We start from the raw sequence: 26,741 nt of genomic DNA, 5'->3' as shown, positions 1-26,741 counted from the left end.
GACGACCAAACATTCTGATGACGTCTGGCATAACGTTAAGATTCTTTTGTGTATATTTGAAACGTTCGTCAAGCATTTTGAATTTAAAACAAAATCATTGTCTCATGGTGGGAAATTTCAAATATCAGCCGTTATAGTGATAGAATAGACATATCGAACACTTACCAATACAATTTGGATTGAAGCATTGCATCAACTAACAACAATAATAATAAATATATTTTGGCAAACGTTTTAGTGTTGCTATCTGATAACTCACGTTTACCTTCTGATATCAGTCTTGCAGGGCAACTTTGAGGGTAAACGAAATCTACATTTCAAATAAGTTCAGCTTAATAATGTGATAACAAAAATGAGAAGATACCAAGTTGATCAGTCGAAACAAAAGTCGATGATAGAAAAACAATGTTTAACATGTCGTATTTTCAGTATAGAGGCGGATGTTTTATTATTTGCAGTTTATGCATATATGCATGATTGTTCCCCATACAACTCACCATAGTTTTAAACTGTTCTGTTTTTAGATTGTTCAGTATATACATTAATGTATGATTTTATAGCATACCATTTGATAAATTCTTACATATTCAGAGGCACAAGTTACACCCACCGTGTTACTAATACTGTATTGTAAGTTCCAAGGAGTTCCGAGTTTTGGAGAAGACCTGCTTGAAAAATCAACAGGGACACTGATACCACATCGGTTAATCACTATTGAGCCAGATATTAAATAATTGTTAATTCCATCACCACCCTGGCCAAGATGCTGAACATTTCTCGCTAAGGCTTTTCCAAATTTTAAAGCGACTATTAGCTCAGTACGAAAGGCATAATAAAGGCCTTTTGCGATATCTTGCTCTAATTTTCTAATTATCATTGATATTATCATATTTATATATGGATCAACTGTTAACAAAACTTTGCATTTTTTGAAATACTAAGCACTTTCTACCACAGAAATAGATTACCTTAGCTGTATTTAGCAAAACCTTTTGGAACCTTGGGTTCTCAATGCTCTTCAACTTCATACTTAATTTGTCTTTTTTTAACTTTTTTGATGTGGGTGTCACTGATGAGTCTTTTGTAGACGAAACGCGTGTCTGGCGTACATAATTTTATGCATGGTATCTCTGATGTGTTTAACCGCCTCTGTGGTCTCGTGGTAGCGTGTTCGCCTCGAGTGCGAGCGTTCGTGGGTTCCAACCCGGCCGGGTCAAACCAAAGACTTTAAAATTGGTATTTGCTGCTTCCCCGCTAAGTACGCGGCATTAAGGAGTAAGAACAAAGACTGGTCGACTCGGAGTCAGAATAATGTGTCCGGTTAAGGTGACATGTATTCCTGCGGACTGTTATCTTGTGAACTAGCACGTTAAAAATCCAGCTCAGTGTGTCGGTCTAGTACAAAGCAGGGTTAATATTCATATTACATTAACATGTTCTCGTCCTGAATATGCATATCAATTTGCCGCTGGACGTTAAGCAGTCACCCATCCATCGATGTGTTTATTTGTTGATGAAAGTAAACCACATTGAAATAATTTCAGACCAAACCTATGCATAAAATTGAAGATCCACATTATGTATGTAGGACTTATGATGAGAAAGTAAACTGGATGGAGAGTTGTTTCATTGGTAATTATACCACATCTTCTTAGTTCTATGGGCATATAGAAACAAATCATCTGTGAGATATGCTATCCAAAGTATCAGGCCTCTGCCATTTATCACGACCTAAATGAAGGTCTTGTATGGCACTGCTGGCTTTGTAATGTTTCAAACAATCATCCTATTACGAAACAGATTTTCTACAACCATAATGAAACCTATATACACATCTACAGCTAGCAGATAACAACCGCAAACGAAACCACATAGCCCTCTACGTATCCTTTGTGTAATTAACAAGCTCATAAATATAAATTATGAGATTACCAAATGATACTGGTACAATTAAACCGAATCCAACTATTTGCAGTGAAACATGGCTAAATATATATCTTTAGCTCAACAAAGCATAGATGATAAAGTTTATCGAAAGGACTGCAAAATAAGCAAGAGAAGAAGAATTAAGATAAACGTGAAATAAACTTGCAATCCAATGGATCGAATGGGATTCTTCACATCGACTTCTCTAATTCAATAAGTGAAACAAAATGCATTTTTATCTCATATTTACAAATGAATCAAGTCTAGTTCATAGAGAAGTCATCCTTCCCCGAATATCAGATACCGGCATGGACTTTGTAGTGTTTGACATGGACACAGCGAAAATTAAGGAACAAAAATAGTCTACAAAGATACAAGGCTTCAAATTTTGGTACGTCAGATGCGCGTTTTGTCTACACAAGACTCTTCAAATTAAAAGAATTGCCCAAACCATTAACGAAGATAAGAAGCATTGAAAAAAATTAGTTCCAAAAAGTTGGGTCGAATCTGACAAGTATAGGAATAAGGAGATGTGGTATAATTGTCAATTAGACAATATACAACCAGAGACAAAAGAGCGAGAATGTTAACAACTATAGGGCCCTATAGGCCCTCCAAGACGTCATCGGTGCCTGGGATAAAACAAACCTTGCTTTCTTTAAGATCAACAGTGTGTGATCGGTACAGGTAAAGAAATGACTGCATCAATAATATTTTATGTCGCAACGGAATGCTGACTACTGGGCTTGAGATACCCTAGATGACGACATGGACTTATACTCAAATATAACAGCGCAGACTAGGAAAGTTCCAACAAAATTCTTAATAACACTTATATAGCATTTGCATTCAAAACGTCTACAGGACGCGAAATTTGAAATACATCAATTGCAGCATTACACAAAGGAATTAGATAGCACATACTTAGTACAACACAAAAAACTTAAAATTAAAAATAACCAAAATCTGAGGAATAGCCTAAAGATTAAACACTCAAGAAAGTCAATAAGTATACTGCAGCAATTTTGAACTGTTTGATATAATACACAACTTACAATCTCATGGAACAAGAACTTACTGAGTTGAATATTGCATTATTAGAAGGAAACAATTCATCATCAGTCTCCTGAGTACCCCAATGCTAATTACCGATCTTCCTTCTGTACTGCATCAATAACGTGCGAGAAGACTTAAATCATCTAAATTCTAACATTGAAAATACCCGGGCTGTTTCTAAAGAATAACATACGGAAATTTTATGTCTAATCTTCAAAAAGATCAAAAAATTTTTCTTTTGAATAGTTTAATACGTGAACCATAGTTGTAAACAACTTAAAATCTCATAAACTGTATGTAGAAACATAGATTGATAAATCACTTACGGAGTTAAAATATGCAATTGTTATATTAGAAGAGATCAAGTCACCAGTCCCCGGAGTACCACAATGCTGAGTACCTATCCTCCTTCTGCACTGCATCAATAACGTGCGAGAAGACTTAAATCATCATAAAAGTTTGTTTGCAGAAATAGCTATTTCCAACATAACAGTTACATTCGAATGTTTTGGAGAGGTACGTCAGGAAGATCTGTATCGGCTATTCAGATAGGAAAAAACAATGGTACATGCAATTTGAGCTAGGAAATTGCAACATTGTTTAGTTACAAATGAAATGACACTAAATGTAACCAACTACGATCTTAATTGCAATTACTTAGACGAAGAACCAGCAGTCAATTATATGTAAGGGTCACTATTCAAAACATCCTGAAATGGGATCAATATATCCAACAGATAACGAACAAAGCTAATGAAACACTTTTAATTTCCTCGGAGAAACATCGGAATTTCAAAAATGAAAATCAAAACCCAATCAGTTGTTAGAAAGACTACAATCATAATACGCTTTCACTGCTGGGGGACCAAGCAAAGACAATCTCCATTTTCAAATTAGAATGGGTTCTAAAAAAAGCCGCCAGATACGTACCAAACAAGTATAAAACAACTGTTAGTGTCTCTGACATGCTTATCTACGTGTAAATGATAACACTTGAACAATAAGGAAAATAAAAGCACTACTAGTCATGTCTTATAAAATCGAAGCTCTTTAAGTTGTTATTTTTGAAGAAGGGCGCTTTATAAATACCATCACTGCGTCAAGAAAGAGTACACATCCAATGCTTTCCAATGCCACACGTGTGTGGTGATAATGAAACTGTAAGAGATTTGAAGGCCTAATCACATGACATTCCACAAGCAAACACAACAGGTACCTTAAATGCCCTAGTGGTTGACTGATAGAGAATTGGATTTTCAATTCGATATGTAATGATTAACATGCGTGTACTACATATGATAATTCTGTCCTAGATAAGTAAAACATCTAATACATTTATGTAAAACGCAAATATCCTATTTTCAAAGTTTACGCTATATATGTTTGCGATAGATGCTCAATTTCTAAAGACACAAAGAACAAGAGAATAAAATGAAGGTAGGCCATAAATTAATTCGTAAAAATTATTCCAATTTCAATTTTTAATCTTTCTTTTTTTTTCATTTTGGTAAAGTTGAAATATGTATATCTAATAAATATAGTTTTTATTTTCTCATGAAAAATTTTGGTTCATTTTATCTTTTCTCCCTGAACTTCATTGATCTGCATTGGTTCGTGAATTTCAATCATGGCGAAAAATTGCCTATCACCCTTTGATTTTGCTATTGTGACGTCAGGGAGAATGACATCCATGCGGTCTGATGACGTCTTATAGAACTTTAGGATTCTTTTGTATATATTTGAAACTTTCGTTAATCGTTTAAAAGTAAAAAAAAAAATAAGAGTCTCAAGGTGGGAAATATCAAATCTCAGCCGATACAGTGGTAGAATATACATATCGCACACTTACCAATACAATTTGGATTGAAGCATTGCATCGTTGAAGAAAATAAGTATTTCATGTTTACTCTCTGTGTATCTTGTTCTTTTGAGTTGCTATTTTAATGACGGTCATCTCACATCTCTTTTTATTCAGGAGGAATGATATGTTCTACAATATAATTTCATAAGTTATAAGATGTCAACACTGAAAAGTATGACACTTATAATAATTTTTGTGATCTGTTTTCAGCAGTGTTTTGGTTTTTTTATGTTTTTTTTTATTAATATTTATATTTTAACAAATTTATGATTGTACATAAAAAAGGAAACAGGTAATTGCAAAAATACCGCAGAGTATAACAGACGACGTCAATCTTCAATACTAAATAAATATAAGTGGCAAACGTAAAAGTGTTGCGATCTTTTAACTGATTTTTACCAGCCGATGTCATGTTCTGCAGGGCAACTTTGAGAAAAAAAACCAATATCTACATTTCAAATGAGTTAAGTTTTTAACAATGTGGTAATTTAACAAAAATTAGAAGATACCGTGATGACCAGTCAAAACCATAAGTTAAAGAGAGAAGACCAAATTTAATGTATCGAATTTCAGTAACGTGGATGATGATGTTTTTTTTCGGTATACATATGTATAGAAAATGAAAGGATATGGAGTATATGGATACGGACAAAATCGCACACAATAAATAGAAAACATAGAAAATTATCAATGAACAGGGCTTTTATTCCTGTTCTTCATTTTGAGGGTCTTCAACAATGAACGAATCATTCAAACCCTACAACAAGGTCAAGACGGCCCCTAGCGTCGACTTAAGCGGTACTATTGATAAAAATAAAACACAATTCACCTTCTTGCTCCCCACCCGCTTCGGAGTGCAAACTTGTGCGAATGCTTGTGTACGACGGTGCTCCAGTCGAAAGCACCAGGGATACAAGAAAAGTGCAGTAATTTTGAAAGACATCAATCGCCGCTAAAATATGCCTTGAAGTTACACATGTCGGGAGCGGTCAATGAATTACATAATTTATGATTACAGGTGCGGTTTTTCAACATATATATGTCATACATTACCCAACAAAAGACCAATAATTTCGGAACAACAAATAATAGACAAAACATACAAAACTAAACAACAAATGATAGACAAAACATATAAAACTAAACAACAAATGATAGACAAAACATATAAAACTAAACAACAAATGATAGACAGTATGTATGTTTGTATTGCATGCAATTTGATAATCAAAGAGATACGAACAACATATCTTATTCTCAATAAAGTGCTCTGTGTTTTTGTTATTAAAATACAATTTGATAAATTCTAACATATTGATAAGCACAAGTTACACCTACCGTGGAGCTCAAACTAGATTGAATGTAGGTTTGAAGGAGTTGCAAGTATTGGAGAAGACTTTCTTTAAAAGTTAACCACCAAATTATTTTTTTTCCTTTCAATTCGTATCTTCATTCACAATTCTGATTTCATATTTCCGTAAACTAGTATTTTTGCTTACAAGATTACGAGAGTATAATAATAATACTACGTTATTTCTAAAAGCAATACAGCTTATAGGCATATAACAAAATATACATCGAATTTCAATACACACATACATGTATAAACAGTAATAGAAATCGAATAATATTGATATAGAATCGTATGATAACAGTAGCGGAGCATGATACACAACATTTATGAATTACGAAGTTTTTCGGCAGCATATAAATATTTCCCTAAATTATTAAGTTATTATACATTTTGTACTGATAATAATTGGACAAGTGTTTAAGCTGATGGATTTCTCCAATAGTATTATTTTATATATCATTTTCGTATATCTTCATATTTCTTACATATCAAAATAAAATGATACTCATCTTCAATCAATCTATTATTACACATTGTACAAAATCTTTCTTTTCTGTTTATATTATAAAAGCGGCCTTTTTCACTCTGTAAACAATGTGCATGTATTCTATATTTACAAGTTAATGCTTTAAATACACAATTGACGGCTCTTAAATAAAGTTGTAAACCATGTGTATCGTATATATATTTGTAAAAAATACACTTTGAAGACATTGCTTCATTTACAAAGTGATCAGTAAGTCGTTGTTTATACTCAATTAGAAATTTATCTACACGATATTTGCATTGGTTGAACCAATTATAATTAAAACCATATGCATATAACATATCTCGTATTTTACAAGCCCAATTCAGTCTATTGTGTAGCTTTTTACAAATAGATTATAACATGGTTTTTATCTGTATTTAATATTTTAAACCAGTATTTCATCATTCTACAATATCTATCAATATACATAGGAAATCTTCCTAACTCAACGTAAACCATATAATTTACTGTAGATTTCCTAACTTTTAGGGTTCGTTTTAAAACATTTAAATGCACTGTTTCAATATCTTCTCCTTTGAGTAATCCCCACACTTCACAATAATAATCTTAAATACATGACACGTATTTGTCAAACAACGACAATAAAGTTTCACAGTTATGATAATCATTCTTGATTGTACTATCCATATTAAACACTGCTTTTCGGCCTTGATTTGACAACATCTTTTCAGTCTCAAAAAGGTGCCATTAAAATAAAATAAAATTCCTAAGTAAATAAACTGATCACTTATTTCAATCTTATCTTCATTCAAAAACCATATTTCTTCAGGTATATATTCACATAGTTTAATTCATGGCTGTGGAAAACAATTCTTTGTGGTAGTTCCAAGGGATATTCAAATTCAATTTTCGAAAACGAACTAACAATATCATGGCAACAAAAAACGAAAAATGACCAAAAGACAAAGAACAGTCTACAAAACACAACATAGAAAACATAAGACTAAGCAAAGAAAGGGTAAATCAGGAAATAACACCCACGTTCTAGCTTAATTAGCAAATAAGAAATGATATTCCGCGCATGGAACCGGAAGGAAAATTCAACAAAACAGCGGAACTGGACTCACCATACATCCGTCATTTACATATCTTATTGATAATCATCATCTAATTCAATTAGTGAAAGAAAAAGCATTATATCTCTTTTTATAAATGAACCAAGTCTAGTTCATAGGGTAGACTTTCTTCCCGGAATATCAGATATAGACATGGGCTCTTCAGTGTTTGACATGAGCACCGTGAAATTTTAGAAACAAAATAGTCACCAAAGATAAAAGGCTTATAATCTTAGTAGGCCAGACGCGCGTTTCGTCTACACAAGATTCACCAGTTGCGCTTAAAGTTTAAAAAGATTGCCAACCCATTAAAGAAGTTGAAGAGCATTGAAAACAATTAGTGCCAGATATAAATATGACTAGTATAAAATTATGGAGACTTGGTATGATTGTTTATTAGACAATCATCAACCAGAGACCAAAGGACGAGAATGTTAACAACTGTAGGCCTTACCAACGTCATCGGTGCATTGGGGAAAATAACACTTACTTTCAGGAATGATTTAGACAGTGTGTTATCAGTAAAGTTAAAGAAATGACCGCATCAATAATATTTCATATCGCAACGGAATGCTGACCACTGATCTTTTGATACCATTGAGAACGACTTAGACTTGTTCCCAGATATGATACAGCAAACGATGATGGTTTCAACAAAATTGACAATATGCAGTCAAGACATCTACTGCAAGCGATATGTGAGATACATTAATTACAGCATAGCATAAAGGAATTAAGACACCACATACCAAATAGAAATTCTAAAATTGAAAATACCCGAAAACTGGGGCTGTTTCTAAAGAATAACATACGGAAATTGTATGTCTAAAAGAAGGACGAAAAATACCAGAGGGACAGTCAAACTCATAGATCGAAAACTGACAACGTCATGGCCAAAAATAAAAAGACAAACAGACAAATAATAGTACAGATGACACAACATAGAAAACTAAAGACTAAGCAACACGAACCCCACCAAAAACTGGGGGTTATCTCAGGTGCTCCGGAAGGGTAAGCAGATCCTGCTCCACATGTGGCACCCGTCGTGTTGCTTATGTTATAACAAATCCGGTAAATAGTCTAATTCGGTAGGTCACATTCGTGAAAAGGGAAGGGTATTGTAGTTACGACGTAAGGAACATATCCGATATCATCTGTGAAACGGTTATTCCATAACGGTCAACCAACTCGTGATGGCGTCCGTAAAATTTACGAAGGGATGATTTCAACTTCACCATTTGGAACTCTTGGTTTAATATCTTCCTTGTGAGCAGCAATCCTCTATCAAGGAAATCATGATAGGAAATACAAGCCCGGGAATATCGTATCAATTGGGAGATATATGCTAATCTTCAAGAAGATCAAAAATTATTTTTTTGAATACTAATATGTAGTTTAATAAGTGAACCATAGTTGTAAACAATTTAAAATCTCATGAACTGTATGTAGAAACATAGATTGATAAATTACTTATTGAGTTAAAGTATGCAATTGTTATATTATAAGAGATCAAGTCATCAGTCTCTGGAGTACCACAATGCTGAGTACCTATCTTCCTTCTGTACTGAATCAATAATGTGCTTGAAGACTTAATCCTACAAAATGTCTGTTTGCAGAAGTCACAATTAAACTATCGGAATCTTGGATCCTCAATGATCTTCAACTTCTTACTTTGTTTTTGACTTTTGATTTGATTCGAGTGTCACTGATAAGTCTTTTGAAGACGAAATGCGGTCTTGGTGTACAAAATTTTTATTGCAAACCTAACAATTACATTCGAAGACTGTGGAGATATACGTCAACAAGATATGTATCGAATAGTCAGATAGGGAAAAAAACAATGGGGCATGCAACTTGAGCTAGGCAATTGAAACATTGTGAGCATAATAAATAAACGACACCAACTGGAACCAACTACGATCTTCATTGCAATAACTTAGAAGAAAACCAAGTATCCAAATATTTAGTAGTAACTATACAAAACAACTTGATATGGGATCCATACACTTAACAGAAGACTTTAAGGACAAAGCTAATAGACGATTTCTTCGAAAAAACATCGGATTCTCCTTTCAAAAAACAAACAATTATTAGCAAGGTATTAAGATCCGCTTTCTCTGCTTGGGACAAAGCAAATAAAGACTCTAATACACACAAGATGTAAAACATCTTACACCCTATACGAGATTTAAAGGCCTCATTATCGGACATTCCAAAATCAAAACCAAGTTACTTTAAATGCCCTACTGTCTACCTAATAGATTATTTGATTATCAATTTGACATGTAAACTATTGTTTTGTATCATGGAAAATGCATGCATTTGGATAATGTCTTTTTTTGCCAACGGAAAGCAGTATGTAGGAAGAAAACACATCCAAATGCTATCCATTGCCACACTCGTGTATTGATGCGCAAAAGATGTATTATCTCTCACAAACTGCAATAATGTCAATGGATATTCCACAAGCAAATCCAAAAGTTATCTTAACGGCTCTAGTATATAACTGATAGAGCATTACATGTTCAATTCGACGTGTACAGGTTTGTTTTAGTATCATAACAAAAGCATTTGAATAATATCTTTTCCTGCTAACGGAACATGTTAGAAATCAGGATAAAGCAGAATCGTTGATATATTAAAGGAGGTTATTACCCGTCAGATGACGCATTGGAGAAAAATATCACCTGTCATTTTAGCTTGTAATATGAATCTAGGATATAAAGAACAAACCCACAAAACCTTAACTACAAAGTTCATATACGACAGATGTAAAGCTTTTGCCTGATTTGACAATGGACGTTTTTCAGACTGTAATTTGTCGTGTGAAATTGTTTTTTTATAGTTTCTTTTACGCTCAGTAAGTCATTTGTAAAAAAATTTTCCCATTTACTGGAGATTCATTTATTTTCGTGAGTACCAATTTTCGTGGATTTAGAAAAACTTACAGGAATATGACAGTTGTTTTTCATTCCTATGATGTGTTTGAGCTTTTAATTTTGCCATTTGATAAAGGACTTTTCGTTTTGAATTTTCCTTGGAGTTTGGTTTTTTGCTATTTTACTTTTTACATGTTCACGGGTATCTATTTTCGTGGTTTTGCCGTATTCTGCATACAAGCCTATAGGAAATTTGTCATTCGTTGACATTTGATTTCGTGGTTCACTTATACCCATGAAATCCACGAAAATTGGTATCCAACGAATAATAATGAATCCACAATAATTTGACATACATGAGTTTAATCTAATCATATCATCATATACATGTCCTTTGATAAATTTGGTAATCACCCGCTGAATTTTGATCTAACCTACGAAACAAGGATCCACTTATAAGTAAAAACCTATACGGTAATCTCGTTTTTTACACATTTTCATTGGAGGTTGGGGGGTGGGGGCATCTTATAGAGAATTTGCATTGATTTAATATACAACAATATTATGATCAATTACGTATTTACAAACATTTCTCAATATAAGGTTAAGCTTAATAATATCCCTTTATATAACAATTATATGACAACAGTGAAGCCATTTGATAATATTTGTGTGTTTGTTTTATTTTGTAGGTACAAACATTGCTTTGTATTTGCTTGTTTATTGTCCACGAAAGACTTGCAAGGGTGAATGCAAGCTGCGAAGTGCCAAAATCAGGGAATGAAACGTTGGCCTCTATTCCGCCAGTATTAGGTTCGGTGGATTGGAGGAACCTTGGTGATTATCCAGGGTAATTATGTCCTTACCGTACATATATCTTATGTATATTGCAGTGTATACAATGTATTTCGTTTACATTCTACTGCACGATCATATTAAAGTGAAAATATCCCTATCATGTAAGAATGAAAGGCAGTTATATCTAATAATTAATGATACACCGATGTAGACAACTTAATATTATATTACTTATATTTTAATGAGTGATTTGCGTATTAGTTGACCATTGGAATAGTTTATTTTTTATTTCATAATCATCTTTAACATAGATCTTAGTTGTTGTTATACTTTTGTATCGATCGTTTTATATTTCAGGCATAGAATTAAAAGATTCATAAAGAAAAACAACTTAAAGAAAAGTATTACAGAAGCCGAATCAAGACTGGTGTTTTGTAATGCGTGAGTAAACATATAACATGTCAAAAATAATTCATATGAAATATCTTATACCATTAAAATCTGTCGGATGAATTCAATATGAAACAAATATCACAGTAAAGGCTGTTTTTAATATTAACGCCATCGAGACCCCTACCCCCTGGTTCTAATTTTCACGATCTGCTCTCGTAATATTTTGCATATTTATTTTCATTTGCAGGAGAGAAGCAAAATTTCAAATTCCTGATCTGCTTCCAATGCTAATAGCAGAACAAACATGCTCTCCGTTTGACACACAAGTTACCATACCAGATAGAGTGTTAATTGAAGGCTTTAAATGTTGGATATTGGAATCATGGCGCAAAGTTAGAAGATGTAGTTATGTTCAATGTAACTCGTAAGTAGAAGGAAACGACAAGTAGGTCAAAAGATAAATAATATTAAAAAAGGAAAGAGATGTTTTGTTTGTTTATATTCGATAGTTATATTCTATCAACATCGATAGTTCTTGTAGTCAGGATTCAATTTGACTTAAAGTAAAAATGATCAAATCAAATTTTCCCGTTGGTAGAACCAAAAAAGGCGACCATGCCTGGTGACGTCACACAGAGAGAACATACATTTTTACACATCACTATAAAACGATAAAGTTTGACTGCATACCTTCTAAAATTCATCAGAAAAACAGATTCCACCACCAAATCTCGTGGAATGCAACTATTCTTAATTCTCGACATTTAGATTTAAAATATTTTTAACTACTCGGCAAGCCTCGTGTTTTGAATTTGAAAATAAACTGTCTCGAGTGGAGAAATATCGTATCACACTCGATGAAATTGTAGAATCTATATGTCTATGATTCTTAACTGAAAATTTCCACCAATCTGTTGATTAAATTTTGACAATCAACGTGTGGATTGTTTGATCGCTATTCTTCATTGGTTGAAATTCAATCATCTTGTAAAATTTTCTTATTTTGACATTAAATATGCGAGCATTGATCCGATTATTTTTGTTAATTTCCTGTTTTTAAAATTGTTAAATTATTCGATACACTATGGATTTTCAACCCAGGCATAGATGACCTTAGTCGTATTTTGCACAACTTCTGGTTTTCAGTATTCTTCAACTACATACGTGATTTTTACTTTCAACTTTTTTTATTGAGCGCCACTGATGAGTCACTTATTGACGTAAAAACACCATTGTGACGTAATGAAAAAAGTGAACATGCCCGATGACGTCACATAAATAAAAAGAGCACACTCTTTTTTCAGATCACCGAAAATGAAAACGTTTGCCATCATATTGTCAAAATATTACTAGAGAAATAGATTCCACAATCGTATCTCGTACGATACGATATTTCTCCATTATCGACCGTTAAAATTTGAAATATATTAGCTCGGGAAGCTCTTCGTTTTAAAGTTGAAAATTTCTCGATAGAAGGTAGACATTGTATCACATTTTATGCAGTAGTAGAATTCATATTTACCATGATTTCTAGCTGGCAAGTCATCAACATGATAATTTGAAAACCAAACTTAAGTAAATCAATGCATTAAATACGTATACATGCATACATCCTTCCTTGGTTATAAAAATTACGCGTTATGATATTTTGTAGAATGCTTGCATTTGATATCCAAAACTTTATTTGTATCATTATTTTTAGAGGCATGGATGACTGTCAAGTACCATTATCCACCAGTAGACCTGTTCCTGATAAGTTTAAGTGCCGAGCCACAAATCCGAGATTATTAAAGGTGTATGCATTTTGTGTTGATGACAGCAGAAGAAGACGTCAGTACCACATGACGCATTTTACCATTCCTCTTCCTCAATGCTGTACTTGTGTTCGATTTCAATGTTTAAGGAAAGGATGATTGATAATTGCTTATGATTTTTTAGTGATTGTTACTTCGTTAAAATATCTTAATTATATCACTTTTAAAATCAATAAACAAATGATTAAAATAAGCTGGTAAAAATTGTTAACGTCTGTACATTGTAATTTTTCAAGTTGCTTAAACAAAGAGGTGGGTGTTTTTGTTTGAAAGATGACATAAATTATAAAAATAATATTTTTTCTTGTTGTTTTTTTTTCACTTATATTTTGGAAGTATATAATTATTATATAGCATTACGATGGGATTTGAGTTTGCTTTCTCGTCATTCATTTCATTAAACACGAGTTAGCTTATCTCATTGAACTAAGGTAACAGCGTAGATACGTCGGTAAGATGAATTTTGATAAGTCAATTTGGAAGAGGAAATGTATTCAATTTAATTTTGATTTAAATCGGACACAAAGAGTTTTTACTGTGTTGTTTTTATTTTGTTTACCCTTGTATTTTATCAACTTAATTATCGAGAAAGTGTATACTATTTACGGTATGTCCTATCAACGACAAACTCTTTTTTTGTTGTTGACGTCATTGTCTAATTTATGCCACGGGTGAGTCTTTTGTAGACGAAACTCGCGTCTGGCGTACAGAGTTTTGGTCTTGGCATCTATGATGAGTTTTTACTATTTACTTCATCCTTTTTGTTGGCGTCTTTGTTAGATTAATTTGTATGTTTGTTTGAATTTTTTTTGTCATTTGTGTTGTATGTCTGTGATGTATATATTTACACAGTTTTGACTGCTGGATCCAAATTATTGTCACATTAATCTATAATGTCTGTTTGTGTTGCTTACCCAACTTTGTCAATATTACGGACCCATACACAACTGTCATTCAAGAGGAAGGTTTAGCTAGCTATAAATCCAGATTTAACCCACCACTTTCTTCGGAAAATGCCTGTACCAAGGTGTTTTTCACTTGTTCCGTTGATTGATAACGTTTGATTTTGTCAGTTTTTATGGACCTCGCCTTTTTGAATTTGCTTTGGAGTTCAGTATTTTTGTTATACTTTTTTTATGAATAACATGCATGCATAAATTAAGGAGATGTGGAATGATTGACAATGATATCACTCTCCACCAAAAACCAAAATGACAAGATTGTAAACGACCACATGTCATTTTATGATTGTTTTTATCAATTTTGGTAATGCATAGTGGTTTTCAGTCTAATTCAGTGAAGAAAGTCTATTTACTGACGCATTTCATTCTTAGCTCATAATACTTTTGCTAGACATATTATTTATTATATATTGGTCTGTTGTTTAACACCTTTTTGATAAACAAACGCATCTCTACAAATAAATAACAACTAAGATAAACAAAAGGGGGCGTCCATAAAACCTAATGCTTATCATTGAAATAAAAGAGAAGTATATTGAGTTTTGTTTCCGTTAACCATATTCAATTTCACATGAAAATGCATGCATTAGACAAAAATACTGAAATGGTCTCGAGGTAGTATTATTTCCCTTTATTGACAAAATTCATTGAAAACTTATCCTGTTTTTTTAAATAAGAAAAAGTTGTATTTTGGAACCTTTGGACCTTAATGTGGAACAATTTGAAGACAGGCCTCAAAATTTAAAAAAATCTAAATATACAATGAGCTTCAGCATATCAAGGAACACAAATGATTTAATTTTTATAGAAATCAAACAAAGTTTAATTTTGGACCCTTTGGACCTTAATATGAATCATTTCAAAAACAGACCCTAAAATCCAAATATTAAATACCCGTAATAAGAGCATGAATTTACATTTCGTAAAAATAACAAATAGATAACTTTTCTTACAAAAATCATTCATCGATTTTTTTTTATGGTCTTATACCATTCAAGCTAAATAGACAGAATAGATAAAAGAGGCATAAGATACCAAAGGGACATACTATTTAAGCTAAATAGACAAAAAGAAGCATTAGATACCAAAGGGACAATAAAAAAGAAATCCTCCCTTAATTAAAAGTCGACAATACCATGGCCAAATTGCCAAAAAAGAAGGAAAACGACGAAAGTTTCTATCTCTGAGCTTTTGAAAAGTCATCAAAAGTATTACTCAGATGATTTCATCACTGATATTCACATGCATATTTCAGAAATTGCTTCCTGAATTTTTTTTACGTCCATCCCTCATAACAAAAGATAAGTTGAATTACGGAAAAAATCTTGACAAAAGTAAACATACAATAATAATTCGCCAAATTTCCACAAAGTATCGTGAGCGTTGTTCTTAATTTAAGACTTGTAATGACTAAAGGTGTAAGGATAGTGTCAAAGCCTACAGGTAGCATTGTCCTTTATGGGATATACATATATATATATATATATAAAGATGGAAGCGGAACTTTACCTTAAGAGATTGAAAAGTGTAGATTTCGAAATATGACACGCCTATGTGAAAGGTACAAGTCTCAATCCATAGAGGATGAATTCATTTTATGTTGTTTTGTAAACGCTTTGAACAATTGAGAACAACACTATTCAATGACATCCGATACAATTACAACATAGATTTCAATACGCTACTAGTGAACATCAGATTATAATATTTGTTTTGTAATTACAGCAAGCTTGTTTCTAACTTTATTCTGAGCTGTTTTACCATAAGACAATTTGTGGTTAATTGATAACGTGCCTTACTATATTTTCGTCTAAATTTGAACTTTATATATAAACTATAATCACTCTACGACAGATCCATCCATTGGATGGATCTGTCGTAGAGTTGTCACTTGTTTAGACGTACTTATCAAATAATTATTTCTTTGACTGCATCTTACGATCCTTAACGAAAGATAATTTAACTAATCTGCAATCAATTCCATCTTCATGCCTAATATATCATGTACTGTGTTACAACTGTAGATTCTAATGACGAGGAAAGGTAACACGTACTAGGCCACCGAAAGCTGAATTTTTTAGTTAAGTCTAGGTGGCCGAGTGGTCTAGATCGCTGGACACAGTGCAGGCGGTGTTGTCTCGTTATCCCAATAGCATGAGTTCGAATCCCGGCGAGGGAAGAACTAAAAATTTGCTTCCGCAAGATTGTGCTGATATTTATTGACCTTTTTAACTTTTTTTGATTCGAGCGTCACTGATGAGTCTTTTGTAGACGAAACGCGCGTCTGGCGCAAATACAAAATTTCAATCCTGGTATCTATGATGAGTTTATTTAGAGTAGTTATGAATATAATATGTATTTTCAGCCGTGTATCACCTTGACTGGTGATCCAATAGATGGATCTGTCGTAAGAGTTGTCACTTGTTTAGACGTACTTATCAAATATTTTTTTTCTGTGACTACATCTTACCATCCTTTACGAAAGATAATTTAGCTAATCTGCAATCAATTTCATCTTCATACCTAATATATCATGTACTGTGTTACAACTCTAGATTCTACTGACGAGGAAAGGTAACACTAGGTCACCAAAAGCTGATTTTTCTAGTTATAAATAGATACATATATGAATTATATCTAAAATACAACAGCTGTATGGTATACATATGAAACATCATAATCATATTAAAGTTTTGTGAACATTATTCATTAAAGCAAACATGTTTGTGTTAATCAAATGACGCATAAAAAGAATGTAAAAACGATAATTTTATTTGTTTGAAAAAAAAATCTTTAAATACATGTAACCCTTTTAGTCTTTTGGCTACACTGCAACAATATTTCACATCTTTTCAATTCTTTTTTTAATACCAAAAAATATTATCAGTAAACCGATAGTCCTTGTTGTAAATTCGTTTTTACTTGACAATTGTGATCAAAATATGGAGATTCTTCTAAAACATATACTCAATGAATGGGCTTCTGGAGAAGAACGAAAAGCAGCTAGCATTCCCTTTTACTACCAAGTCTGGCAGATAGATGACAACTCCTTTCAGCAGAATAATCTAAAGTTTTGTTTCTCTATTGTGGTTTTTTTTCGCGATTAGTATTATTTTTTTTCAGATTGAAACACGAAATAAAACCTATTAAGCTATATTCTATTTGTTTTTGGAATACTGCACACGCAGATGAAGGTTCATTTTAGGACTTATGTGGCCCTGTACGTTCATTAAGATAACGGCAAAGCAAACAAACACGATTCTTGAGGTACCAGTATTGTATTACAACTCATGCTAAAACATGAAGTGAAATAAAATAAAATAATCCATTTTTTGGTAAATTTTTTCTGGACTCAAAAAAGTTTATGCTGAATTGAAACATCTATTCAGATGTAAAAACAAATGATGCATCTTTTTTGGTATATCAAACCAGGAAAGTGGAAGGATATCATGTTAACTTGAAGTGGTGCGGACTAGTAAAAACAGCAAGCAGAAAGTAGTTTTGACTTCAGGGATTCATAACTTTTTATTATTTTTATGAGGTACTTATGCTCCATTAGATCACATTTTGACATAACTATGTACATGAAAAAAAAATTCTATGTATCATTTTATTAAAAAGAATTCAGGGATCAGCTGTTTTGCATGTAACTTGTATGGAGCAGTCAATTACAAGACTGTAACCTTGATCACTTCTGATGATACTCATGATGAAAATGTGAAAAAAAAGTTTAGGATTGAAAATAAATGTTGACCACGACGTTAAAAGGAAGATTCGTCGGATATTGAATTGATATAGAATACAAACATTCCCAAAAATAATTTCCGACATATAAATGTAATAAGGCACTTTTGCCTTATATTAATAAGGGAGAACACATCTCAGCGTGTGCAATTAAAACCTTGCTTGATGCTGTTGTTTTGATTCTCATATTTGTTATTTCATAATTTTACTGAATGAACCCTCATGTCAGTACACTGTTGAAACTGATATGAAATATGACAATGTTTTTTTTCTAATCGGAGTACATATAATAAACAGTATATTTGAAGACTGCAGTAATTTCAAATTATATTTCTGTGCATATATATCAAATAAAACAATAACAAACTATAAATGTATTTACATTGAATTTGTTCTTGTCAAAACACTATATCAACACGCATACTAAAAACAAAACAGAAGCAGTGCAATTAAAAAGTCGCCGATTGTTCAGTGTTCTCCTCTTGATTGTAGAACTTTCAATTGCTATATATTGTAAGCGGAGATCTTCAATTTGCAGAAACCCCTTATTGCTCTTCGTCCCTATATTCAATGAGTACGTTGCGCTTATTACTAAAAAGAAATTGTGTGAATTTGTATGAAAGCGGAGCTGGTTAAATGAATGGGTCCGTTGAAATGATTAACCAGGAATATTTCTAAGGAAAATTTCTCTCATATTATAAATTACCTTAAAAAGCTATTTTCATAGTATCCAATATACTAAATAGTATTCATAATTCCTTCTTTACAGCTTATAGAACATCGCATAGACCATACATTCTGTGTGATAGAACCATATGAATATTGAACAGATGTCCCTCTTTTGTTTGAACAATTTTCTTATTACAACTATATAAAAATACATTTTACTCCTTACATATGTTTTGTAACAGACCAATTGACAAAGTAGTTGCATACTAAATTGATTCAAATGATTGTTTTATCGGCAGAGAGGGTTTATCTCTGAACGTCGTATAATGCTGCCCAGAAAGATTCCTTGAACTTGTCAATGTCTTTATTACCCAATGGAAGGAAAAGTTTATTTAAACATGTGTAACTTGTCGGATAACACATATCCGGATTCATGTTGTATTCTACACAGAAGGTTTCTTCTATGATAGGAGGATCATAAAGTCCTGTAATGAATGCAAACAACAGTCGTGCTTGCGTTTCTGAAATAAACAAACAACAGATTGAAACACGTAAAACATTTTTGGACTGTTTTCATGAATTTGATTATTAAATGAGCCAACCGGACAGCTCAAACGAACCATGTGAAAATTTGAATCGTATTCCATATGACAATTTTTTTAACCACTGAAATAAAAAAATATTGATTGTTGCACGGTATCTTCTTATTTTTGTATAGGAATCACAGACCTAATATTAAACAAGAAATAGGTACCAATTGCTGTGGATCAAAATTCTTTTTGTTTGTTTTTCTACATTCATTGTTAATAAAAATGAACGCTGGGAAAAAAGACCAATGGAGTTTTCGAAATATTCCAGTAGTATGAGGTATATTCAAATAATGCCTCTAATCCGTTTAAGAAATGTTTAAAAGAATGGTATATTCAATCAAATGATTTGATACTGAAAAGCATATAATTCTAATCATACTAACCATCAAGGGCACCAATGCACACTTTTGCTTGTTTCTGTGCTTTTCTTTGTATATCGGTTTTTGTAGGCAGTTTGTCTAGCAGTGGTTCTAATTTCTGCTTCACATAATTGGCAGTGATACTATATTGTTCCGAATACACAAATAAAGGTTCAAACCACGTATTTGTTCTAATAGTGTCCAGAAACCCCATGTAGTTAAGACCTTTTTTCAGCTGTTCGACCTCTGAAAGTCTTTGATCTATGACAAACCATTTTGTAATGTAATGCAGCAAAGAATGTTTGTTTTTCAGCTAAAACAAGAAATAAGACTAATATGCATACTGAGTTGTAAGAAATGCAAATACAATAGTGTATCCGTGTTTTTGTTGTCTATTTATCACTTGTGAATAGGGAATAATAGCCTGAATAATAAATGAACTAAACTTCAAAGCATATACATGTGTATATAAAATCAATGTCCAATGTCCAAGGTTTTCAATTTAGACTTGTTAAAATCAATGTCCATATATTATGTTTACTTTTAGGACTCACGAGGGTACAACTGGTGATTGACTGTCATTTTAAAACATTTATTTCATGACTGCAGGTACATGGCAATATTGAAACATACTAGCAACTTGCAAGAAAGTCATTTAGTCCAATCGGTGACGTAGAGTATTGTGCCTTTTTCTGTTCCCTAATTTTTATCTATGTACCTTTTTGTTCCAGTAATAGAGATTTTTAACAAGGATAGAGTTGAATAAAAAAAAAACTAAACTAGTTAATTCGTCTGTACGAAGTGGTTGTCTTTAATCATATCTCAATGCTTTTATATGTATAAAAAATATTACCGATGGCATCTACGGATCCTTCCAGTCTATCTAAATATATGATAACATAACATAACTCTCTACCCAGTAACTGTACCGAATGTTTGCAAACTGATTTTTTTTCCCTAGCAACACTTCAATGTATTTTTGACTGAGAAGCACTTTAATATCTGGCACCACAACTATGATAAAAGAATAAAAAGACTTACCGTCATTGCTTGCCCTCCCGGCCAACCAATAAAATTCAAAAAGTTTGCACTGTCTTCCGAAACGGCATCAGTCATATCGCACTCTTTTTCGGCATCTTGAATCTACAAATTAATTCAGATATATACCCCTAACAAATATATTTTGCTTACGCTTGCCTGAAACTTCATGTTTAACTTCATAAACACATTTTTTGTAAAAAAAAAAGAGTATGCCGACATTTTGCCTTTCCTTAGTAGTGATGGTGTGTGTGTTTATCATTTGGTACGATATGTGTTTGTTTGCAGTGACGTCTCAGACGCGATGGGCGTATTACTTTTAGAAATTACAACAAGATATAAATATTAATTTCAGAATCATTCTTCTAAATTTTATCACACTATTGCATATAAGAATTTATTGTGGAAGTATGATTCCAATCACAAAATCTGACAAAAATGGCATTATAGACTAAGCTTTATGTTGTACATATCGTATGATATATCAGGCAAACAAGTTTAGGACTTTCCCCTTTAGATCGCCTATCCATAATTTTAAACACGACAAACATTTTTTCTTTAATTCTGTACTAAACTCTTTGATGATGAGTGCATTCCATGAACTCATTTGTATACGCTTTTCTATCAACCAACTGTTGTTATACTGGTCGAGATTAAAAGGTGGAGGATTGAGTGCTACTTTAATCCCGCCACACGTTTGTATGCCCTTTTAAAGTCAGATCAGTAAATACCCTTGTCAGTGATAGTCAATCGCGTTATCATACTATGTTTCCATTGGTAAATTTGGTACTGATGTCAGATATTTGATACTTTTTGTTAATCATTTAAGATTTTTTAGACTTAATAGGATTTATAGCTTAATTTTTAAGTGTGGGGAAATGTACTTACCTTTTTAACTGTATTCCATACATCACCTAGGGGTATGTCACTAATGTTCAGGCTTTGTTCTATTTCATCATCACTTTTTTCAAGTATTAACATAAATACAGCTTTGTTAAGATATGGAAATCCACAGTCCCCATTCAAAATGGCCTCTACTATCGCAATACCTAAGGCAGTAAATTCATCTTTTTTCGTTATATCATGTTTTGGAAGCTGGTTTCTACCGGAACCTTCAAAAAGTCTTTTCAGACACTCTTGAAAGAACATTGAATAATATTGTCTCCGAAATCCACTTCCGTCGACATCAAACTTATTGGCATCTTCTCCAATAAAAGTAATCACAGGACATTCATGCGTAGGTTTCATTCCAGTGCGCATGGTCCTAATCTTTCCAATGTAACGAGCCATGGCATGTTCATAAATTTTCTTTTTGTCCACTTCCATTTGAACAACTTTTTCTGTGTTTCCAGTTATTTGGTCAATAGCTGGTTTAATACCCTCACGATAGGAATATAAATCTGTTGTTAAAATAACAACTAAAGTGAACATTTTGAAAAGAACAAAATGCAATATAAAGCAAATAAATCTCATATTATATTAGCCTACCTGGGATGCTGGTGCACTGCTCGCCAGTATAGGAGCAGGTGAAATACAACGTCATGTATTAACTTATTAGAATTTATTTGGGGTAAAAATGACCGATTGTTGGATTGGATCATTCCTTTGCATATGGCGGTTTTTATAACCACGAATTTTTTGAAATTATTCTAAATTCACACAAACTGCTATCAATAGTACAAATACAGCTTTTCTTGCCAAAACGTTTTAATTTTCATTGTAAATCAACTGTTCATTTAAGATTCTATCAATTAATTTATTTTTCACATAACGCGCAAGTAAGCAATCCCCGATAAGCACTGAAACGTGGTTATGTGACTTATTCGCCACATCTTGCATAATCGACACAGATTAGAATATGATCCCAGCTTAATAGTTAATTTACTGCTATTCTTATGTTGGAAAAGGAAATAACAAAATGTCAATAACATTGGATTTTAATGTATCCGAAAACTTTATTGGTGTATATCTATATATTAGATACGAACATTAGGATGTCACATCCTACAATACACAATTTTGCAAGCTGATATTGTATATTAGTAAAGCTCAGTGCCCTTAGCTGCTATTTTCACCAAGGTCCAAAGATCTTTATGAATGCAATTGTGCGGTACTTCTACTACTCAGCTTACAATCCATGGAATTCATCTGAAGATGCACTAAACTCTTGTTTTATGTCACTGGTTGTTGTATCATTGAAGTATAACCTACATTAAGTTGGTTCCCTCCGTAAGATATTTAGTATTCCTTCGGAATATACAGCTATTATGAGACTTGGCAAATAACGGCCGGATACCAGTCTCAACCTACAATTATTTTTGTTCACAAAGTACGACACACGGGATCTTAAAGAAACTTACCGAAATGACATTTTGTTGTTGTTTTTTTAAATACTATAGAAAATAGAAATGTTTTGTAGATAATTCTGACTTGCAAATAAGTATTTGTAAAATAAAAAGTTTTTTTTTTATTGCTTCATGTATTAGTATAATAACGAAATACACCTACATCCATTTGTGCAATATCACAAAGACATTTAAGAATTTAAAAAGCGGTATTATTGAATTTATATAATTGTTAAAAGATTTCAAAATTACGATATACTTAACATGCGTAATGCTCGTACCTGATACTGCAACATGGGCTAACCTCATAGCATCCTTTAAAAGATCCTATAACAATACAAAACAATATTCTATGTTATGACAATAAGTAGTGTTTAAATTAATCAACGACAAATATATGATGCAAAAGAGAGGTGGCAGATACAAAAAGGATGTTCAAACTCATTAATCGAAGACAAACTGACAAAACAAAAAACGACCAAAAGATAAACAAAAGTCTACAAACCACAACATAGTAAAGATTAGGTTTCATTGTACAATATTATTTTAAGCAATATCGATATATTTACTTGATCAGGAATAGATGATGATGTTCTCAATAGTCCAGTGATCCAGTATGCAGAATTATCTTACCTCTTATACATTTCTAGGAATATCATTAGTTAAAAGCGACCACGTGAAGACCTGTATATTTCATATGGGGTTAGTAGGCGTCGTTTATTTTAATACACGGTTAGTAATGGTGTTACGTCCCTATATAAAAAAAAACACGGCGTTGAGGAAAAATCTGAAACGTTTCACCCGCGGACAACAGATGAAGAAATTTGTGATGAACGATTGAAATAAATGCAGAAAACACAAGTTGTTATTGTTGGCATTTGTTTTTGTATAGACCAATGGAAGTATGTTCTTTATATTGAAGACTTGATCACTTTAATAGTCTAAATGCCACATGTTAAGATAGTCGGTAAAATAAATTCGTTTCGATCTCACTCCATATGGAATTTACTGACCCCATATATATCGTATTAGGTCACTAGCAGACTGTGTAACTAATACTATACACTAAAATCAACTTTTACAATTTCAAAAAAAAAAACGTTACATGTAACCCGCTGCATCTTTATGCACCTGTCCTAAGTCAGGAGCCTGTTGTTCAGTGGTTGTCGTTTGTTTGTGTGGTTCATGAGTGTTTCTCGTTTTTTATATAGATTAGACCGTTGGTTTTCCTGTTTGAATTGTTTTACACAAGTCTTTTTGGGGTCCTTTATAGCTTGTTGTTCGGTGTGAGCCAAGGCTCCATGTTAAAAGCCGTACTTTGACCTATAATTGTTTACTTTTTACACATTGTGACTTGGATGGATAGTTGTCTCATTGGCTCTCATACTATATCTTCTTATTTATATATAAAAACAAAAGAAAAATAATCTGATTTTGTTAAGTAAATAGCAGCTTGATAATTTTGTGAATTAGTAGTTGTACCTCTAGCCCACGAACTGTACCACTGGGGTTTTTCTCTTTTGGTGGTTGATTACCCATTTCCTCTATTTTTTTTCTCCAATCTTTATTTCTTGAATCAAGTTTAAAATGTGAATAACATGATCTTGTTATTATGATAGACCTAGAAAATATCGTAAAAATAAAAATTATTCATGAATTATATATATATATTCATTGGATATTGTTTAGCAAGTACAAAATTTTGTCATTTGGCAGGCAAGGTTTACTTCTGTTTTTGAATTACAGAATCCTACCTGCCACTGTGCACTGATAACAGGAAGCAAATACTTCAATGGATTTTCAAACATTCTTTTAGTATTTAGTTCAGAAATCTATTTTGCGGAACCATACTCGTTTGTTTTCTGCTCTTTGGTTGGGTTGTTGTCTCTTTGACACATTCCGCATTTCCATTCTAAATGTCATCGTTTGTTATATCAATATACTATTATTGAGTTTCGATTTTGACTCACCCCTGGCTTTCAATTTTCGGGTTTGAGCATTCCTAATGAAGGTAAATCCAGAAAGCACAGTTTGGACTACCTGAATGTATAATTTTTTTTTTCAATTTTACAAAATAAATTAAAAAATACGAATAATACAAACAAATGTCTACAATAGACTAAGAATGGATTACTGCTTTCACTTAATTTTTGTTGGATGTTTCGTACGTAACTCGAAAGAAATAAAACTGAAAGCTGGATTGTTTCAGCATTTTCGTTTGTTTAGATGTAAATGCAGTTAAGTACTAGAAAATGGAATTTTTCTACTAGAAATTACCAACTCACCATGGCATAACTTTATATCTATATATACGTATCATTGCATAAATTAAAACGAAGAAACTTAAACTTACCTTGAACGAAATCATTACATGTTATAAGACCTGTGTTTATAAACAATATGTATAAATATATCGTAAACATATGAATGAACAGGTAGCATTAATAAAAACAAATTTAACAGGGGTTTAAATTTTCAAATTTAGAAAAATGATTTATCCCACATGTGTGAGATCGATATTTGACAATTTTCCAAATCTTCAAATTTTAAAGGTATTTAAATATTTGTCTATAATAATATACAGTTTGAATAATGAGAAACATGATAAATCTTGAAGAATGAAGTTGTTTATTTGTTATTTTTATGTATGTCGAGACGGTATTTTTTTGCTATCAAATTATCTTTAAAGAACATAAATTATTGCAAGTTGCATAAAAGATACGGACCAAAATCCGTTACATACACAATGATAAAAGAATTTTAAACGAAGAATCTAAAAATCAAAGAATTAATGTACGTGAATTGTAGAAAACCAGCCAGTCGTTCAAATGCATGTGTATAAGACCATATCATGGATAACGACCCGTTACAAATAACATACTAACACTCGACGTTTAAAGTACAAATAAATCTCTATCATTTACTCTCTATGTATCATATTATTTTTTTATTTTTTGTTGTTGTCTGTCTGTCTGTCTGTCTGAAGGAAGGAAGGAAGGAAGGAAAAATAATTATATATTATGAACGTCTAAATTTGTGACAACGTTTCATCTGAATAACCTAGCAATGTACAAGGCTCACACCACAAATGACATATAACCACGTTTGAAATTTAGCCACAAATGTAACGTCTGTGTAAGAAATGTCTGCCAAGACGTAGTTAAAAGTTTATGTACACCCAGTGATAACTTATGCATGATAACTGGTATCAACTGATGTCATGCAAACTTTTTTCTTATCAGTAAGTGCAAAAGAGTTTTAGTTTAACGGTCAGTTTGTCATGGTCATTGCGGGGAAAGTCAAATCGTCAACATAAATGGAAAATTCATTATAGGAGCATATATTAAA

At 32.4% G+C, this 26,741-nt stretch overlaps 1 protein-coding gene and 1 long non-coding RNA gene across 3 annotated transcripts; one reads left to right on the top strand and one right to left on the bottom strand.

Annotated features, from left to right (window-relative positions):
• The first annotated feature begins 11,381 nt into the window (after positions 1–11,381).
• LOC127705423 (uncharacterized) lies at positions 11,382–13,953 on the top strand. Its single transcript, XR_007983872.1, has 4 exons — positions 11,382–11,531; positions 11,837–11,920; positions 12,120–12,296; positions 13,575–13,953. It is a non-coding gene; the product is annotated as an uncharacterized LOC127705423 (long non-coding RNA).
• Positions 13,954–18,706: 4,753 nt separating this feature from the next.
• Positions 18,707–25,829, bottom strand: LOC127705418 (uncharacterized). 2 transcript variants are annotated; one of them, XM_052209731.1, is made up of 7 exons: positions 25,747–25,829; positions 24,876–25,014; positions 23,675–23,720; positions 21,937–22,448; positions 21,052–21,153; positions 20,035–20,323; positions 18,707–19,582 (listed from the first exon to the last, which is right to left on the bottom strand). In XM_052209731.1, the coding sequence occupies exons 2-7, from the start codon at positions 24,930–24,932 to the stop codon at positions 19,368–19,370; spliced, it is 1,221 nt and encodes a 406-aa protein (XP_052065691.1). In that variant the 5' UTR covers positions 24,933–25,014; positions 25,747–25,829; the 3' UTR covers positions 18,707–19,367. The 2 variants fall into 2 exon arrangements, with proteins under 2 accessions (XP_052065691.1, XP_052065690.1); XM_052209730.1 differs by lacking the exon at positions 25,747–25,829 and adding an exon at positions 25,679–25,701.
• Positions 25,830–26,741: the final 912 nt, after the last annotated feature.

Source organism: Mytilus californianus, unplaced genomic scaffold (assembly GCF_021869535.1).
Source record: "Mytilus californianus isolate M0D057914Y unplaced genomic scaffold, xbMytCali1.0.p SCAF_6, whole genome shotgun sequence".
NCBI lineage: Eukaryota > Metazoa > Mollusca > Bivalvia > Mytilida > Mytilidae > Mytilus > Mytilus californianus.
This window is presented reverse-complemented; position numbering and strand designations above follow the sequence as displayed.